At 31.2% G+C, this 21,602-nt stretch overlaps 1 protein-coding gene across 1 annotated transcript; it reads right to left on the reverse strand.

The window, feature by feature from the left end:
• Positions 1 to 8,409: 8,409 nt before the first annotated feature.
• Positions 8,410 to 20,270, reverse strand: LOC149946010 (motile sperm domain-containing protein 2-like). Its single transcript, XM_090171612.1, has 8 exons — positions 19,937 to 20,270; positions 13,586 to 13,732; positions 11,983 to 12,069; positions 11,762 to 11,916; positions 10,721 to 10,781; positions 10,540 to 10,578; positions 10,310 to 10,434; positions 8,410 to 8,560 (listed from the first exon to the last, which is right to left on the reverse strand). Exons 1-8 carry the CDS (start codon positions 20,019 to 20,021, stop codon positions 8,516 to 8,518), a joined length of 744 nt encoding a protein of 247 aa, XP_090027738.1. The 5' UTR covers positions 20,022 to 20,270; the 3' UTR covers positions 8,410 to 8,515.
• Between the last annotated feature and the right edge of the window lie 1,332 nt (positions 20,271 to 21,602).

Genomic DNA, 21,602 nt, shown 5'->3' on the forward strand with positions numbered 1-21,602 from the left:
TTGACGCGTCATGCTTCGGTTTGGCGCAAAAAGCCTAAGACGTTGCCAACAAACATTCGACAAAGGCCAAACCCCTTTATTCACGTGCAACGTAATAAATACAAAATTAATGTTTATAATATTAAAGAAAATCATTAATTCGAAGGTCGAATGCGAAACTAAACTTGCGGACCTTCGTTCTTCTCATATTATGACAGCGTGGCGTTGAACGCAGTCTCGGAGGGGTGAGCGCTTACTTTCGCTGGCGAGAAACGTCTGACTTCACCTTGGGGCCATTAGAACCGGTTTGCTAAGTTGAATATAATGGCTTCGAGTGAAAGATACGGACTATAAAGAGAGAACGGAATCAATGGCTATCTGAAGGAAAATCAGACATTTCACTTTTTAGTTCGGCGCACATCATCGTAGGTTGTGGCTGGAATTATACGCCGATAAAGGGGACCCATTTCGTCAATTTTTGGATTGTTGACAGACTTGTCAAAGTTGGAACGGTATTCGGATATCTACAAAATGGCTGACAGGCTTTAGAGGGCTTCCTCGTTGTCTACTCTAGGAATAACGAGCCATCTATATTAAATTTATTATATAATAATTTCAAATTAAAATTGCGAATTAATTTAATATCACCAAAAGAAAAAAAATAAATTAAATTTAAATTAGGAATTTAATAAATATCAAATTTAAATTAAGAAATTACTAAATATCAAATTTAAATTAAGAAATTATTCAATATCAATTTTAAATTATGAATTAATTTAATATCACCAAAAGTAAAAAAATTAAATTAAATTAAAATTAGGAATTTAATATCACCAAAAGTAAAAAAAATAAAATTAAATTAAATTAAAATTAGGAATTTAATAAATATCAAATTAAAATTAAAATTAGGAATTTAATAAATATCAAATTAAAATTAAAATTAGGAATTTAATAAATATCAAATTAAAATTAGGAATTTAATAAATATCAAATTAAAATTAAAATTAGGAAATTAATAAATATCAAATTAAAATTAAAATTAGGAATTTAATAAATATCAAATTAAAATTAGGAATTTAATAAATATAAAATTAAAATTAAAATTAGGAATTTAATAAATATCAAATTAAAATTAAAATTAGGAATTTAATAAATATCAAATTAAAATTAAAATTAGGAATTTAATAAATATCAAATTAAAATTAAAATTAGGAATTTAATAAATATCAAATTAAAATTAAAATTAGGAATTTAATAAATATTAAATTAAAATTAAAATTAGGAATTTAATAAATATCAAATTAAAATTAAAATTAGGAATTTAATAAATATCAAATTAAAATTAAAATTAGGAATTTAATAAATATCAAATTAAAATTAAAATTAGGAATTTAATAAATATCAAATTAAAATTAAAATTAGGAATTTAATAAATATCAAATTAAAATTAAAATTAGGAATTTAATAAATATCAAATTAAAATTAAAATTAGGAATTTAATAAATATCAAATTAAAATTAAAATTAGGAATTTAATAAATATCAAATTAAAATTAAAATTAGGAATTTAATAAATATCAAATTAAAATTAAAATTAGGAATTTAATAAATATCAAATTAAAATTAAAATTAGGAATTTAATAAATATCAAATTAAAATTAAAATTAGGAATTTAATAAATATCAAATTAAAATTCAAATTAGGAATTTAATTCAAATTCAATTCAAACTTTTTTTATTCTGTATAAAAACATGTTAGTACAACACTTTTAAAATTTATACAGAGTTAGTTAGTTTTTTATATTAATATGTATTGTTACATTGAAAAAAATAATAATACAAAAAAAAACAATGATATAAAAGTGAAATTGCACAAAAAGTGTTGCATTTGTTTGTCAAAGATTTTACTTAACAATAAGTATTTAAAAGTTTAAAAGTTTAAAAACAAGTTAAGTTTTAACGTTAATTTCTTTTAGCCGGCCCATTATGTTAGATTTAAAGGAGTGGAGGTTTTGATTATACAGGTCTAAGGGGAAGTTTTGGTTATCATTACACAATTTGTTAAAATTACTTTGAATAGATTTTAAATTTGTGATATAAAACATTTTCCTTGCTACGCGTGTTATTCCTAGGTATTTTGAAGTTTAAACATGATATTAATTCCGAACAGCAAACTTGATTATTAATGAGTTTATAAATAAAAACAGCTTCTTGCAGGTTAAGTCGGTTAAATATCGTACTAAGTTTACATTTTAACAAGGTTTTATCATAATTAGTATCACTCGATTTACAAAAGTTTTTAGTGTATAAGTAAGCAAATTTTCGTTGGACCCTTTCGGCTTGTATTTTAATGTAATGACTGCATCCCCCCAGATTAATGATACTCTATTTTAGAACGGATTAGCGAGACATACAGTTGGATAAATAGTTTCGGAGAGTTAATCGATTTAGCTAGTACAGTTTAGAAGTGCATTGAGCTTTAAGATTATTAACATGAGTATTAAAATGAAGTTTTTTATCAAAAATTATTGCCAAGTCTTTTACAAAGTTCTCTCTTTTTATTAGTACGTTAGCTAGTTTATACGAGTGATTACCTGTGTTATGTTTTCGAGTAAATGTCATTTGAGTGGTTTTAGCGCTGTTCAGGGGGATACAGTTGTTAATGATCCATTTATTTACTTTTTCGATATCGCTGTTCAGCGCCAGGCTGTCGTTAATATTTTTTATTTGTCGGTACAGTTTGTTATCATCAGATAATATAAATATCAAATTTAAATTAAGAATTTAATAAATATCAAATTTAAATTAATAAATTAATAAATATCAAATTTGAATTAAGAAATTAATAAATATCAAATTTGAATTAAGAAATTAATAAATATCAAATTTGAATTAAGAAATTAATAAATATCCAATTTAAATTTACAAATTAATAAATATAAAATTAAAATTAAGAATAAAATTCATGTTAAGATAAATGAAATTATAAAAGTATAAAATTTCATTAAATTATATTAAATAAATGAATACATAAAAGTATAAAATTTCATTAAATTATATTAAATAAATGAAATTATAAAAGTATAAAATTTCATTAAATTATATTAAATAAATGAAATTATAAAAGTATAAAATTTCATTAAATTATATTAAATAAATGAAATTATAAAAGTATAAAATTTCATTAAATTATATTAAATATATGAAATTATAAAAGTATAAAATTTCATTAAATTATATTAAATAAATGAATACATAAAAGTATAAAATTTCATTAAATTATATTAAATAAATGAATACATAAAAGTATAAAATTTCATTAAATTATTAAATAAATGAAATTATAAAAGTATAAAATTTCATTAAATTATATTAAATAAATGAATACATAAAAGTATAAAATTTCAATAAATTATATTAAATAAATGAATACATAAAAGTATAAAATTTCATTAAATTATATTAAATAAATTAATACATAAAAGTATAAAATTTCATTGAATTTCATTAAATAAATTTATTATGAAATTTCATTAAATAAATTTAGTGAAAAATTTCATTATATTAATAAATTTAGTATGAAATGTCACTAAATAAATTTAGTATGAAATGTCATTAAATAAATTTAGTATGAAATGTCACTAAGTAAATTTAGTATGAAATGTCACTAAAAAAATTTAGTATGAAATGTCACTAAATAAATTTAGTATGAAATTTCATTACAAGATTGAAAGCATTCGGGACCTATTTAATTAATAAATACCAAATACGTATAAATACAGATAGATCAGTCTTTTTCTCGGTATAAAAATAGGTTTTTGTATTAGTTGAGGCAGGACCAAATTGCTTAATTTATATTATCCATGGGATAAACATTCAACGAACATTGCTACATATATTATAAGTTGAATGAAATTAAATTAAATGAAAAAGTAGTTTAATGTGCATTAAAACAATACAGGGTTGTATCAGCAAAGTTACCACACAGTTTATACAAAGTACTTGATATTAGAAAAGGTAGAACATTTTTCGAAAAAGATTTAGTTTTAAAAATTGTACATGTTGCTTGTGGCAGATGAAACACATGAAAAATGAAAAATGTCAAAATTATTTATACAACTTTGAGGGTATTATGAGTATATAAATGAGAGGCTTAAGATCCGATTTGCTTTAAATTGGCAATTTTACAATTATAAATATCTATTTCTTTACTTAATTTATTTACAGTATTTAGTGGTCTGTTAATTGGATTTAATTGACTTTTTTGTTTTATAATGAATAGTTTATACATTACAGGAAACATTAAATCCATTTAAATGGAATTAGTAAACTTAATTTATGTTTGAGGAAATTATAAATTTAAATTTACATGTACAGACCGTGAAAACCAATTATTTTTCTTTTGTTTGAAATTTTGAATAGGTTACACGTACACAAAATTTGGCAACCACATAATAATTATTATTATCTAGAAATGCAAGTTCCTATTGAAATAAAACAGTTTTATTTAACGACAAACTTATGGCATTTAACAGAATGAAAAAACAAAATAATTGTCGGAGATATTTTGCCAAATTATCAAGCCTTTTATTACATGCCAAAATATGTTCATTTTCTTTAAAAGCAGCTCTAGATTTACCTAATAAGCAAAACTGTTTTGTTCTTAGAAAAAAGAACTTGATTTAGTTCTCGTTACTATATTTAATTTTCATTCTCTTATTTGGATTTCTTAACTGATCTTACTTTTAAGTTATAAATCAGTAAATCCAACAGCTACCCGCGATGATGTTTTATAAAAACATTTAGGGAAAGGATTTTCTTATTTTAGGTTAAAAGGACTTTTTAAAAAGCATAACTTGACGTAAAACGTTTTAACGCTTTTTCTTTCTGAATTGATATCTCTGATTCGTTAATAGAAAACGGATGAAATTTTAATTCTGTTTTTTCAAATAACTGTGAACCAAGAACCTGCAGATGGTTACTAAATTTGTTTCATCTTTTTTTTGATACCTGTAGCTGACAAATCTTGGTGTTATCAGAGAAATAACAAAAACAAAAAACGTATCGAAACAAACACGTTCCCATGATGTACTCTTTTTAGGATGTTTATCATCTGTGGGTCAATGATACATTTACATACAGTAAAAAAGTATTACTAATGAAATCAAATAAATTTTTAAATAATGAAATGAAAACAGTGTTTAACGCGAATTAAATCCATACACGGAGTATCAGTAAATTAATACACGCTTGTTTCAAATAGAACACATATAAGGATTATATAAAATGTTATCGTTCAATATCTTTAATAACATTTGAAACAGAGAAAAAAACAATGAATATTCTGTTAAATCAAAGTAACATAAAAATGAAATAAAATTTATTTTGCAGGAAAATATTTCAATCATGGAAGCGTACATACTTATTAGTTGTTTTTGAATTCGGTTTACGGGGTCCAATTAATGAACAAATTTTAGTTTAAAAAAAACATGTGTTTCGAATTGCGTAGTTTGTAACAGACAGATTTAATTGTGATAATAGGTTAGGACAAAATTATATTCTTAACTAATTTATACAATAACTTAAGTTCCACTTGCTTACGAGAATTGTACAATGTGTTTAAGCCAAAATCTGCGAGCATATTTAGATAATTGTACTTACGTGTGCTTTTTTAAAAAAAGAAATAAAGATTGTCGATAAATTTTCTTTGAATTGATTCAATTTTCAACAGGAGGGAAACGCTACAACCACCTTAAACTAAGGAACCAAACATCGGCTCTTGAGCGAACAAGGGCTTGAAAAAGTAAAACCAAATGACAAGAAGATCTTATATTTCTGGCGAGTTTCAGTATTACACCCAACAAGCGTTTACAGGAACCTAATGTTTTATGAATTTGACTATAAAAATACAAGCCTTGGTCAAATATAACACCCAAGTCTTTGGTGCTATCATGTCGAGATACAGCTATTCCGTTTAAGTGATTTGAATTCCTAATCGTTTTGGGTTTCCTACTAAATGATACAAGTACCGATTTAGTTGGGTTTATCGCCAAATTGTTTATTGAGCACCAATTATTTAAAGAGTTTAAGCCAGTTTGAAGTAAGTGACAATCTGTGATGTTTCTTCTTGTACGTCCAATTTTGTGGTCGTCGGCGAATTGATAGGTATTAGCGTGAATAACATGAAATTGGAGATCGTAAATGTGTAATTTAAAAAATAATGGTCCTAATGAAAATCCTCGCGGTACGCCACACTTAACAGGGTAATTGACATCTGTGACAAAACCATTACATTTAATAAAATTAAACCGATCACTTAAATAGTCTTAACCTCAATCCAAAATGAAACCACGCAGGCCATACCGTTCTAATTTTTTTAGGAGAAAATTGTGCGACACTATCAAATAGACATTAATAATTATAAAAGTAACATCATTTAAATTATTTCTTTAAATTGTAATATTTAACATGTAATTTCCAATCATTGTTATTGAAATTGAACGTTTAAACTTCTATTTAATAAAATTATTATTACATTATAATACATTTATTCAATATTTTATAAATTCATTAGTAGTTGCGTTTTAGTCAAGAGAAGGCACCTGGCACCATAATTATTGAATCTAGGATATAATAGCAATCAAGGCCATAGGTAATACTGTAGAATTTTGAAACTCAAATGTTGAAAAAGGTAATAGAAATTTCTTTCAGTCTGAGTTAACCTTGATGATTCTCCTGCTTGATAATAATTAACAGCGTTACATTTACGGTTATCAAAATTCGTAAAAATCGGTTCCACCATTACTCGTTAATTATATCCACAAGAAAAATTGATTTTCGAAACTTGCAATATAATTTTTTACCTCTGCTGACCTCACTAGTGGAAAAGCATATCCTGAGGCGAAGAATACGCCACTTTGAAAAATTTCACCCTCATCTACCGCTTTTAAATATTATATTAAATCGGTAATTTAAACAATAAATGGGAAGCCTTAGCTGAGATCATGGTTTGCAAAAACAGAAAAATCCAAAACTAAAACCATGAAATTTCCAAAATTAATTTTTAAATCTTGATATTTTCATGGAAATATTAAAAATTAAGAAACACTTAAAAATCCGAGAAGTTTTAAGATATCAGAGAAATCTTTAAATAATCTACATAATGCATGGATTCAATAAAAAACGGATACCTTTAATGGGAATTTTAAAAATCTAAATTATTGTTGATATCATAAAATAAATGGGATTTGAAAGATAGCCAAAGATTTCCATCGATTTCTTAAGGTATCAGAATTCTCTTATACAATTTATAAGTAGGTAATTTGCCGAAGAAGAGATAAGTTCAATATTCATTTAGAAATGCCCAGAAATGTGTGGCATTTAAATAAAATAAAATTGAAGCCCCAATTAATAGGCTTTAATTGGTTTTCCTATCAAATCCGTTCGAAGTAGCTATTTATTTTGTTTTACTCAGAAACCCGTGAAAAGCCAAATCCACTAGATGATATTAAAAGGGTTTTATTTTTCTTATCTACTTTTATGTATAAGTTTGTTCTTTAACAATTCATTTACAAAATAAATTTCAAATTTTAAAAATAATATTGAAAATGAAGCAAGAGTTACCATTATAAGTCACATGCTGATATAATCGACTCTTCTGAATAGTTTGAATAGAGAGCCTAGGGCAGAAAATAACGCTGTACCAAAATCTTCCAAATGTCAAACATTCATTAAGTTACGAAGTTTGTTGAATTATGAAATTATCAAATACAATTATTCGTGCTGTTTTTGAAATGTACACGTAATAACTACCATCAGCTAGGCTAATACCCAAGGCACCACCCTAGGCACAAGTCATCTAGTGACTTTAATTACCTTGAACTCAGTTGGCCGGGTTAAATTGCGTTACATAGCTCCAAGTGTTTTATTGAACGAAGCCCAACGATTCGGTATGGTTTCTCAAAACGCGTGGCCGTTATATTCTTAAAGCCAGTATAAACATGCCAGTTTGTGTATCAATGAATTTCATATATCTCCAGCCAGGTTCAACTGAAGTAAAGTGCCATTGGCGCTAATTACGTTAAGAACCAGTTTTAATGCCTGCCTGCTAGTAGACGATTTTTGGATATAATTCAAACTCCCTTGAAGCAATACCACTTGGGATTGACGAATGGTGAACTCGATCGATCACTTTTGGAATGAACCCGACCACCTGTTAAAAGCGTTAACAGTCACTAACTGACTTGGAACCTATGTGGTGCCTTGGGTATTAAAATGAATATTTTAATGAATAGGTTTTGGGGTTGCCTCAAACTACTCTTCTTGGATCTGAAGGGGTAGTTGGGCCAGTTTTATTAGGATAAATAATTTTCCACTTCTGGTGTTAGGGATTTAAAGTCAGTGACTTTTTGTTTTAAGAATATTTAAGAAAATTTATGGAATTTATGAATTAATTTATTTATCACAATTATATATCAAGAATATAAATACACAGGTAAACTTTAGAAATTCCGGTGAAACGTAATCAAAGATTGGTAATTATTGTCCATTTTCCAATGACGGGTAACGGAACTCGCTAGAATCCTAAAAACAAAAACTTTGTCAAAAGCAAATAAAACCAGTATGTATACCATTTTGGGAAACCTTGAAGTGATAGCTAGAGAGGGATTAGCGGATGGGTTGATACCTGAGCCGAGAATCAAAAAACTACTTTAGCTCGTGGAGCACATGACGCCATCTAAGTAAACTGACCGTTTTATTTATCGAAATAATCGATAATTTTTCTAGCCTTTTATATATATTTAGTCATTTTCATTGCAATTTAACTAGCTAATAGAATGATAAATAGCATTAGTGAAATTATATTTAAGGAATTGAAGACTTTAAAAACGCTCGTTTATCGTGTTGTTAAATTGCATTGAAAATTACCAACTGGGTGAGTCAACGTAGTTGTAAAAACCGTAGAAACGACCTTAGTGACCGAGTAGAGCCTTGCTTTATGTTCCTTTTTTTACCGCCAACTTCAACAATACCTCCAGAAGCCCGGATGCCATTGCAACTTGACTGTCTTTAATATTTCTGGCAACAAAATTATGGCAACTGCGACTTTTTACATTTAAGTCGTCATACGTAAATGCAGTACCATAGTGAAGGCCGGGTATGTCATGGTCTATTTCAAATATCAAAGGCCCGAAATTCCTCTTAAAATAACGGTATTAATTAAACCTTAAAAAAATCATTTTAAATTACTTTAAAATTCTATCACGGGAGTGATAGTAATTGAAATTGTGATGGATCGCTATATTTTGCTAGCTCAAATAAGAAAAGTGACAAATCCTTCCAAGGTTTACCGAAATAGGGGACACTGAATAAGCCTACTTAACAAAACTCCAGGGTCTTAAAAAAGGATTTTATAGAACTGCCCAAAAACAAAATGAACCCCCAAAACATAATTATTAAGGAGCTGAAAGCGCCGAATTCAGAATTAGTAGCAAACTAATATTTTAACAAAAGTATGAGATAAAAAAGGGCTGTAATTCTATTCTGTGGTTCAATTTTGTGTGTGGGTATGAATAAATGAGTAAAAAAACGACCCCGTCGACCCATGGAAGTCAGATTTAAATTTTTATTACTATTTAGCGATAAATTCACGATAAATAGCGCTGCCCAAATCGGATTTTCGAACTGCAGAACTACCAGAACTGCCCGTTATTTTAGGTCCCGCAAAACCCTCCTGGGGCCACCACTGGTGGCGCGTGTGAGCAGACAATACTTTAAGCTAAGTGACAGAAATGAATTGCTCGACCGTAAATATTTAATTAACACTCTCCCCCTCCAGAACTCATCCGGGTAGAACCTATAAATTAGCCGGGTCTGCAGCGCCCTTCGCGGATATCAGTAAATATCGAAAATTATGAGGGAAAATGGCTCTTGTTTAGCCGGATCGTTTGTAACAATTTGTAGTGATGAACTACTGCCATCGAGTAGAGGCATTATGTACCGATAGAGCATATAAATTAATTTAATGTAGATAAAGCAAAGCTTTTTGAAGTTTGGTTACCCAATTAACGGCTGCCAACTTTTTTTTCCTGCACAAAATGATATATTTATCACCATATGGTTATAAGTGTATCATTGACTACTTCCAAGTTTATTAGAACTACCCAAAGTATGATAGAATTGGTAATCACGTCACTTTCGCCAAAAATATTCGTCTAAACCAAATATAGCGCTATCAACAATGACTACCAGACTGAAATTTTTGGGGTAGTATTCAACTAAACAGTAAACAGCAGAACGGCCTCATAAATTAACCCCGAATAGACTTATTACCTGTCCTCCCATTCTAGTAGGCAAGCATTTGTCATCAATGTTCTCCTTGATCGATTGTTTGTCGACAAACTTGACTCTGTGGCGAGCGTGTTTGGGAAGCAAAGGCTTAATTACCTTCCAAATTGCTGGATTTGAAAAATGAATCAATAGATTATCTCTGTATGAATAACGGTAAATAGCGAAGTAACTATTATTATACAGATTTATTTGGTACAGCAAATGATACATACCATTGAATAGCCAGGGCATATCATATACCAATAGGTAACCTGAAATATATGAAGCCCATATTAGGTTTACTCTATCTTCATTATAATTGATGTTTTGGATCGTCATCAGATAAATTTATCTTTACAACAACTTATAGTGGTAAGAATAATTTCTTATTGCCGTAATTAATTTTGGTCTTACCTAAGGAATCTGGGTAAAGCTTTATGAATAAGTTGGCGACAAACATCGTCATTTCCAAATCCTAGAAAGAGTTCGGAGCGTTTTCCATTAAAATGGTTTAACCGCGGTAGAAAGCTGCATTTCAAGCAGCAAGGTGACCAATCCCACCCATTCCCGTTTAAAAAGAAATCCATTAAGAGTCCTATTTCTGTTCGAATCGAAATCCTTTTCGGACCATTTCAGACCTTAAAATAACCTTATAAATCCATTCCCTAACCGAAAATAAGCTACGAAGATCGATTCCCGCCCATTCCTACGCTTACCGTGGTAAACAGTAAAAAGCGTTATTTTCAGTACTCTACTCAGTCTACACGCAACACGTCAGCGTACCCCTCTCATCTAGTCTCGGATTTCATTTTCGATGGCCAATTTATATAGGAAAGAAATTATCTTCCGCCCCTTCAAATCAAAATTTACAGTAACCGATCTTTCCCTCCCTAGAAAATAACCAAGAAATACTATTCACAGCCAGGAAGTAATTCTGATATTTCGTATTGACTTATCCTTTTTTCCTACATTTATATAACAATTTTATAATTGCGTAAAGTAGTACGTAACGTTTTCAGTTAACCAGAACTACGAAATTTACGGGTGAAATGCTAATTGGTTTACTCGAATCTTTAGAAACTGAGTTGGACAGAAAAATATTAGTGCTAGTCAGAGGCCAAGATGATTTTAATGATACCATGGTGTCTGCGTAGAGTCGCAACAGCTTTCCCAAAATATACATGTATTCTTGATACATGCAAAGCTTAGTTAAGTTAGTTAAATTAAACACTAAACTAAGATTCCTTATCATAGTTTTGGCGATGTCTTAAGTACTTCAAAATCTATTTTTTCTAAGATCAGGAACGTTTCTTTGTAGGTTAACGAATGAAGCTAAAAATTTTTACTTCAAATAAACCTGGATATGTATCAAATAACGTGAGATATAAATCCAAGAAAATAGAAAAATAGGACTTTTATAGATTCAAGTAAAAGATGAGGAGGAATGCGATCTACCATGTTGGAATATCCGGAATCGGCGCAATCGTACAAAAGGGTGATTCTGTGATTCGGAGATTCGTTGATCATTTTCTCAACCCAGTAAACGATCATTCGTTTTTGGTCTTCGCTTCGTTTGGAATCTTTCTTGTGGCCCTTCACGATTAACAGCACTGAAATGATCCGTTCACACTGTTTAATTGAAACCAACTTATCGGTGTGTTGGTGATTTTATTTACCTATTGGATTTCCTTCTTTGTCATGGTTGAACTTGAATATATTGGGCTCTTTCTTGTAATCCACGGACAAATGAGTTTCCTTCAGCTCTGAAGGTGGTATAAAGTTGAACATTCGGTGAGTAAATTAATTTAAGAAACAGTGCAATTATCAGCTAGGCTAATTCTCTAAGATCTACTTCGTCCGAGATTCGAGTCTTTATGTTTGCTCAAAGACCTATTGCTACGAGTTATTAACTATTTTAATTTATTCATATTTCAAAAACCAAAATTTAGGCCAGAGATTCCAACAGTAGACCGGTTTCGCCCTTTTGGGGCTCATAAGTACTGTGTAGGAACTCTGGCTATCCTCGGAAATCTGCCGATATCGGTAAAACTAATAAACATTCAGAATTGGCTGAATAGCGACCGCCATGCAATAATTGGTGAATAATTTAACTATAAATTGCAAAGGACTGCTCACAAATAGAGCACTCTTAATGTTTATTATTCATATTTGTTTAGAGTGCATCTTCTTTATCCCTTTACATTATGGACTAATCTACCTATTCGCGTATTTTATCACCATTTGTAATGTAGTTCATAGGTGGTTCTTATTAACTAAATACCCAAAACACCACCTTAGGCTTACGTAAGATGGCCAACTTTAATTACTTTAAATCATGTGGCTGGGTTACAATGCGTGGGAGGGTGGTGTCAAGGAGAATAGGGAGGGAGGCGAAGTTGGAGGGATGAACGCACCAGCTCGGCGGGAAAATTTCGGGAAAATGGCGGCAAGATTGCGGCCGCTACGCTACGTGTTGCCGCCATTTTTCCGAGATTTTCCCGCCGAGCGCGCGCTAAGCTTCTTGCAAGGATGCTGGCACGTTCATCCCTCCTACTTCGCCTCCCTTCCTATCCTCCTTGGTGGTGGCAAGCTCTTCGGGCCACGCGAGCCAACCGCCCCCTACACTTACTATTACCGTTAACCTAAAGTTTATAATGGGAAGAGGAAAACTAATAAGTTGGGGAAAGCTTCTTTAATGAGAGGATAAAGCACTTAAGAACTAAACGCAGAAATTGTTGTAAAAATTGCAAGTGAGCGTCGCAGGCAATTTTTAATTGTAGCGTTAATTACTTTCCTATCCAATGTCAAATTTAAAATTCACGTTGCTTATTTATTTTTAAGGCATGTTTTTCGGATTTGGAAATTAAAAAGTTTCCGCTACACGTTTTGATTATTATCTGGCGCTGTTTCAACCAATATTTTTTACTAGAAGATTTCGTCAAGTAAAATGGTATAATTGCATTTTTAGTTTAATGCAACTTCGTCGAGCGACTGAAAAATTATCTCAGGATTAGTTTATCAGAGGGTTATCTGTTTATAATTCTTAATATTTATTATTGTCTTTATCTCAGTCATGGTTATTTCCGTTTGACAAGGATAAAGGTTCAATTTGAAGGAAACTACTTATAACCGAAGGATAAAAAAGATTTATGTGCAAGGTAAAATTGTGATAACTTAAAAGCTAAAAGAATGAAGTAAATTTCGTGTTCTCGAATAATTCGGTGGGTCCTAGTTTACTTTTTTATTGAGTTTCAACGTTGCCATGTCAAAAGAACCCACCTTGAACCCCGAACTCTTTCCTCCATTTGAAGTTATCTTTGGCGTGTTGCAGCGCTTGGTCCAGGTTCCCTTGATGGTGGCTGATGTACAGACCGCAGTAGGCGTCGTCTGTTTTGAGCTTTTGGACATCTGACTCGTAAAATGCTTCTGTCAGAAGAAACAAAAAAATCATTAAGTCTCAATTTAAAAGGATCATGTTTTACTAATTAATTTTATATAGACCATGTTCAAACACACAAAGAATTATTTTTCTGAAAATTTAAAATCTATTTATATATAAATACCCAAAATTGTAAAGAAGATTAAAAAAATCTGAAAAGTTAAATAAAGATCGTTAGAGTTTATGATTTAAATATAAAATTGAGCATACTATTGAACACTGAAATTTCCGTAACGTGAAATTTAAAATCTTATGTACCATTCCAAAAAATGAAATTGTAAATAAAACACAAATTCGAAATTTCTGAAACGCAAAAGTATTATTTTGCATGAGGGAGGTTCTCAATTATCGGTTTCAAGTGCGAACATTTGGTAAGAGCGTCAAATCAACGTTAAGCCATTAATATTAAAAGTTCCAGAAGAAAAGTCGTTATTAGTGGTGAGCTTGCTTCGAATTTAAATAATTGCGAACAATTTAAATATTAAAATACCTTTTGGTATCTAGAACTGGGCAGTTTGTTTGGTCAATAAATTTTAAGGCCAACTCAAGTACCGGTATCAGAACCCGATTAAGGACGCCTTGTGTCCTTTCGCCAGTGTAAACACCCAAGGCGGAATTATTTTTTCTCGATTGCTTTAATTTCTCTCGTTGGCTTTATACTGCCGACAGTTTTGCCATGAATTATTTCGATAGCGACCTTAATTCTTCCTTTAGTATTTTGTTCATTTCGAAAGCGATCGAAGACTTAACTTAACCCATCCGACGCGTAATTTCGAAGGCTCTTGGGTAGTTTCCAATTAAAATTTATAGAATACTTTTCAGCCTATCGAATGATATAAGTCAATATCGAAAATGTCAAAGGATTTTTTTATATTTTCCCTAATTTAATTATTAACTAACAAGACATAACCGAAAGTATTCACAGACATCAGACTAAACTCGCGAAGGCAAATGCTTTTAGCTGACCTATTTTCTAGAAGTCTGAACATTTTTACCGGCCACAGTAACCATAAGTTTAAGATTACATTCGGCGTACAATGTAAGTGTATTACGCCCGCGGACACGCATTTCAATACACTCGAGACGATAAGTCGTTAGGCCTAATGCGGTTTTTAACGAGTGCTGAAACTGTAAATACAGAGGTTTGATAATGGTTTTTTGAGATTGGGTATTTTCCGGCTAGAAGAGTAAGTTATGGAATGACGGCAATTCTACCTCATTTCAATCAGCTGTCATTAATTATTCTAATAACGGGCATTCTTGAAACGAAATTATAGATTTTTTCGGAAACTCTGAATATAATAGGAATTTACTTATTTACGAATTTGGTTGAATGACTGTTTATAAAGTTTCAGCGTCACTTACAATTTCCCTTACGCTCAAATGAAACAAATTTTCTGTAAAAATTTATCAAATCTGCCCAGAATGTACAAGCATGAACTGGGCGCGTCCGAAAATCAATATACATTGAACTGGTTGAATTTCTGCTTTTAATAATTATGATAATTCGAATACGCGTAAAATTTATCTTACGTCGTTAGTGCAATCCCGAATATTTGCAACAGTGTGGCCAGCTATACATAGTTTGCACCGAAGGGAGGGGCCTATGGTCTCCAAGGAAACTGGGAGGGCGATCAAACCATTTCGCGCGTAGCTACTAAATAGGTAGCCATTTTGTTGGTAATCTCGTCAAAGCTACAATACGTATTAGATTTATGCTTTAAAATTTTAAATGGGCCCTAAACAAAGCCAGATAAGATTCTAAGGCCGGGTTATTTAAATAAAATATCAAATTACGACAGAAATATCTACGAAAAGAAGTTGACCAAGCTTATCAAAGTTAGGCCTTTGCGGTCATCCTTTACAATTACCTTCGCTATCGAATAAAATAAACAATTTTCGCTCTCCCTTGGTAATTGAACTACTGGAACAATTTTTAACCAGGCAAATAACCATTTTTAACGTGAAACTAATTTCTTAATCATTTGAAAATAATTAAAATCCGCAAACAGACGATTGGAACTGTTCACCCTCCCGTTTTACTAAGAAATCTACACCGGCAAAATGGCGGCATAGAACCGTCCATTCTTGCTCAAATTAAATATTTATTCTTGGTTCTTATATCTATACTTGGAACTGCGTCATTGATGACGTAGGGATGCAAACTATGTATTGACCTAATTGTGCTTTCAAGCTATCTTCCGCCAGCCATGTTACGATTCAAATAAGGATATCATTTGAAACGCGAGCCTTTACGTGCTATTATCACACGAGATAGTTTAATAATTCAAAAAGTAAATGTAAACTAAAACACCTAACTATTACAAAAGAATAATAAAATTTTCCTTTTAAAAACACTTAGCAGGTATGTTATTGAAAAATAATATTGTCTCAAGGATAGACTTTTTCCAAGTATTTAGCAGAAAGCGCATTTGAAAAATTAATTTTCTTTCAAACCAGTTCGAAACCAACCAGGAAAAACAACCCCATGTGTAGAATCTACGTAGATGTTTTCCCCGGCATGAAATATCTTAAGTTGTTTGGGAAAGGACCACCCGGCTTAGCATGATTGTGATTGAGTGTAACGCTAAATATCGCAACATACTCCTAGTAGAAAAAAATAGTATTGGTCCCTACTTGTGAATAACTCTTTCAAGTTAAACCTTAGAAACCCACAGGTTCCGAACATGATTAGTAGGTTTTTACGCCGATTCTTTAATACATAAATGCGGTTTGTGCTATTAAAATAACGAAGAACGTATTTCTACACGTACCTAGGGAGAATTAGATCAGCCTAGTATATCATTTGATTCCTAAAAACCATTCTTCCAACGCGATTGAAGCACAAATGTACGATAGAAATTTTGTAAAAATTGGCAACGAGGACAATTTAACGCGAAGGTTGTAATTAACAAATCTGTTAAAATTTAGTTTAGAAACGATCTTTTCAAAGCCAGCAGTCCATGAACACACATTTCAGAATGTTGTTGTGATGGCTTTTGAAATGTTTGATAATTTATAAATTCTTAATGTATGGTATAATACTCAAACATAATCTTTTTGTAATCGTCTTTGATTTCCCAGGAAAAAATTTTCAAAAATATTATAAGGGTTTATCATTATTTATCCGTATAACCCAAGATTATAGCGGAAAACAGATTTTAAAATGGTCACTACTGTCTTACGTTATCTGGCGAAACGTTGATTATAGTGTTCTTAGATTTACTCTTTAATTGGAATAAAATATTAACTTAAGTACCCTTTAGCAGGAAGTGAAAGCTCGAAAACTGAGTTGCGTTCTTTGACCAACCACTGCTTTTTATCTAATTCTGGAAAATACGTTTCACCATAACGTTGAACAATTTATGGGTTTTTAACTAACACAAAACCAAAAGTTTTAAATCATGACTAATCAGCGGTAATATTTTGATTTTGAATTTAAGATTTGTTAAATCAAATTGAAAAGGCGTGTCCATAGCATAAAACCAAAAATTGTAAGAGTATACCATGTTTTTCATTGCGTCACGAGATAAAACTTCTTACAAGGAGACTACCCGAGGTGTTTATCTCCGATTTGGTTCAAACTCGGGTGGTAATTAGACCTTCATGTAACTTTAAAATCCCTAAAAGGGTGGACAAGAATGGCCTTCGATTTGCCATGGCAACCAAAAATGTTTTTCACATCTTAAAAACTGATTACTCGTATTTATTCAATATATGCATATTTTCTCATATTTAACAAAATTGACGTATATTGGTCCAAATGTACCCGATTTAGCCATGATCTGAATTATGTATCTAATTGATGAACCTTTAATTTTTTTTGAAAAATATTGTTAGGGGGGGGGGGGGACCTTTAAAATCTTCCCATGTTAATTTCCATATAGAAAATCAGTTTTTAAGTTGTCAAAAACATTTTTGGTTGTCATGGCAAAACGAAAGCCCATTCTTGTCCACCCTTTTCGGGATTTTCAAGTTACATGAAGGTCTACTTACCACCCGAGTTTCAACCAAATCGGAGATAACCACCTCGAGTAGTCTCCATGTTAGTACTTCATTGGCACGCGCGTTTCGCACGTGGACTTCAAATTTCAACTATAGTTAGTGACGTAGAAAAAACATTTGACGCGTGAGTTCTTATTTTATGGATACACCTATTAAGTGAGAGTGTAAAAGGACTTTTCCCTTAAAGATAAACTGTTAATCTCGTGTCTACGTGACCAATTACAATAGAAATAGATAAAACAAAATAGAATGCTCAGATTAACTGCCGAAGATGGGCCGGAATGAAGTACTGAAATAAAATACTTAGGCCTAAGGGAATCTAGATCATGTATTCACGATATTATCTATTCTTGCTGTTGTATTGAAATGAAACCCAACAGGATTTGAACAGTTATTTACATAAACGATTTATTTTCGCTGGTTCTGGTATTTCGAATTCTATAGCGGCAAATAGTTCGACGGGGAAGAAAAAGGTTTCCCAAAATTCCCACCTATGGCCTTTTAGTTAGAGGTCGGGGATGGTTAACTTTTATTCAATAGATAAAGCTTTCAAAATTATTCGTAAAACGTTTTGATCAAGTAATTTATATTTCTGAATTATCCGATTAATTTTTTGATATATTTGTAAAATTAATCGGAAAACGAAGTTTTTTTCGATAAAAAGCTCAAATTTTACGAATAATACATGTTTTATAATCATTTCCCGAAATATTAACCGTTAAATTTCTTTGGTTACATTCTTCCCCCGAAAAAAATCAATTTAATCATGGATAATGATTAACCGTCCCCGACCTCTACTTTTAGTAGATAAATTCTGGTCTTGAGTCTTTCTAGGAGTATAAACCCATAGAGTAACACACTTACATAGAGTGAATGGCCCTATGGAAGCGCATTAATAAATCCTAACGGGCCACCTTGTTTTCAAGGCGTGAATAGTCCGAAAAGCGATGATGTTTTTTCAACATTTTCTATAGTATAAACTTACTTTTTAAACCAGATATTGTACATTAACATTAGACCAACTATTTTATTTCACAACTCAAAAACAAGACGTGGCGTAGGAAAAGTATCCACAAGTTTCACTGATAGCCTTCCACTCTACGGGAGTGGGTTACTCTATGGAATAGCCTTTGAACTCCGGGACAAGCGAACCGTTTTGTGGGGCGACGAAAATTTAACCCCAGGAACAGACTAAAAATTGTTAGGGTTGATTAGAGTACACTTTTGGCTTTACTCAGCTGTACGAGTTTTCTCAAGCTAGCTTTTTAAATTGCCCACCTTTAATTTCAGTACACCTAACACAGAGGTCAGGCAAGGTATGCTATGACCTACACCGAGATTTTCAAGCCCCCGCTCACCAAATGCTACTAAGTGGACCCAAAAATTTAAATAAGCAAGAAAACTAAAACTTTAACTTATATTTCTACAGAAAATTATAACAAATAAATTCTAGTTTAGGGCGCGTGTCATATTTCGCTAACCTCTAAAAGTCTACTACACGTTAGGGTCTTAAACTGAGAGATATGCCGTTAGACCAAATAATGTTTTGGTGTCTTTCAAATCGACCAATTTACGAAAGCAAAATTTGCCAATTTATCCGATATTGTTTATTTATTCACAAAAACCCCGTTTTTTCTTAAAAATTTACTTAATTTTTAGTTCAATGACCGATAAAGAAGTTCAAATAAAAAGCTTTCATATAGACGTGCGATCACCAAATTGCATCAATAACGGAAGGTGTCATTTAATTTTTTCCCCAGAGCGTGACTAAATAGTCAAATTAAGTTAAATATTCCTGGGTAGTGCAACTAATGGTTTTTAATTAGGTTTACGTGATTAACACTTACAAAATCTAGAAAATGTTAACCCCTTTTTTTCTCATTTTATTTTAATCACTTAGATCTAATTAGTCAGAGACATTAAAAGCAATCGTGCTTGGAATTGAACATTATTTTGGGCAAGACATTCCATGTTATCATAAATACTTAACCCATATTTCATCCAATTTAATAGGAAAATCGAGGCGTATTAAATGAGTTTATAACTCAAATTATTAGATGAAAGTCAATTACACGAGCTTCAGGCGATAAAATTAAATTAGGAAATTAAATTTTACATAATCTCAAACGGAACCACCCGGAAATAAGACGCTATTAAAAAACTAGGAACCAAAATTGAACTCTTACCTAAGCACGTTTTATCACAGTTTTCGAAGAACCTTTTTCGTAGTTCCTCAACGGCTTGTTTGGTGTCTTCCGCCGAAAGCGCCATATCAGAATCACGATGTTCTCAAAACCGAGGTATTTCGCGAAAGAATCGAAAAGGACTCGTTAGACCGCTTTTTGGATAGCCGGAAACTATAGGTTTCCTTCTAGTGACCCACTCTCGCCAAATCGGATTGAACAGAAAGCGAAATCCGACGGGACTGCCGAACCCAACTCGAAAGCTTTCGCTTTATATTAAATTATACCCGGGGAAAGCCGCTTGTTAGACTTAACATCGACGCATGCTGTCAAACAACTTATAATATTCTCTCCGTTTGTACTCGTACCAGGAAAACTCGTTCTGACCTTCGAACGACAGCTTATCTCAAACAAAGATGAACTTTTTTATTAGTTTATTCTTTTATTCTCGTAAAAAAACTTAATTAAGTCCAGTTCACACCATACAATAAATTGAGCTACATAATTGGAAGTCGAGGTCGGGGACGGTTAATTATTGTCCATGATTAAATTGATTTTTTTTCGGGGAAAAAATTTAAACAAAGAAATTTAGCGGTTAATACTTCGGAAAATGATTAAAAAACATGTATTATTCGTAAAATTGAGCTTTTTATCGGAAAAAACATCGTTTTTACGGTTAATTTTACAAATTTATCAAAAAATTAATCGGATAATACAGAAATATAAATTACTTTATCAAAACGTTTTACGAATAATTTTGAGAGTTTTATCTATTGAATAAAAGTTAACCATCCCCGACCTCTAATTGTAAGCGAGCAAACTGTATAGTGTGAACGTAAATATGGTAACAATTGTTCCCACTTTTTTGCTTACAATTATTTGCATAGAATTGTGTGGTCAAATTAATTGTGTAGTGTGAACTGAGCCTTAGATGCGCTAAGCAAATTGTAAGATTAAATGAAATATAAATATTTTTTAATTTACTTTTTTGCATTAAGAAATATCAGAAGGGTAGAGAAAAATTAAAATTCAAGTGACGCGACTCGTTAAAAAATCTGTAAACATCTGACATTGTGTTCGTTTGATGAGTCACTCTGGTTTTAAAATCTACTGGGTGTAAATTGAGTAACTAGTGTTTTAGCAGATACAACTTTCTATTTTGTACGAAGTTATAAATCTACGACTTGGGGGGGGGTATATAATCGCGGGGGATTTGAAATAAATTATGCTAGCTCTTTACCATAAAGTAACCCATTGGCATAGAGTGGAAGGCCCAATGGAAGCGCATGGAACATTAATCCCAACGCGCCACCCTGTTTTCGAGGCGTGAATAAATATAGTACGAGGAGCGATGGTGTTGTTTTTACACTTTTTAGAGTATTAACTTACTTTTTTAACCAGACATTATACATTAACTTTAACAAGACGTTGCGTACAGAAGGTGTTAACAAGTTTCGCTGATAGCCTTCCTCCCTTCCACTCTTTGAGAGTGGGTTACTCTATGCTTTTTTCAGATTTAGAAATTATATTATAAAACATTTTTGAAAAAAACTCCAAAATAAGATAATATAATTAAAAACCAAGAGAACACAAATCGTAAAATAAAATATGCGTTACAAATAATATTAAAATGGACAAATAATTTTGATTTTCTTCTACATTTTGTAGA

This window comes from Leiobunum rupestre, chromosome 4 (genome assembly GCF_980474605.1).
Source record: "Leiobunum rupestre chromosome 4, qqLeiRupe1.1.hap1, whole genome shotgun sequence".
NCBI lineage: Eukaryota > Metazoa > Arthropoda > Arachnida > Opiliones > Sclerosomatidae > Leiobunum > Leiobunum rupestre.

What these genes read in the sequence shown, in the direction of transcription:
- LOC149946010 (XM_090171612.1), bottom strand. Translation starts at nt 20,021, where the DNA reads ATGGCGCTTTCGGCGGAAGACACCAAACAAGCCGTTGAGGAACTACGA. An exon ending in CTGTGATAAAACGTGCTTAG is followed by an intron (nt 13,733 to 19,936) that starts GTAAGAGTTCAA and finishes TTCTTCTGACAG; the next exon opens with AAGCATTTTACGAGTCAGAT. An exon ending in CTACTAGAATGGGAGGACAG is followed by an intron (nt 8,561 to 10,309) that starts GTAATAAGTCTA and finishes TTTTGTTTTTAG; the next exon opens with GATTCTAGCGAGTTCCGTTA.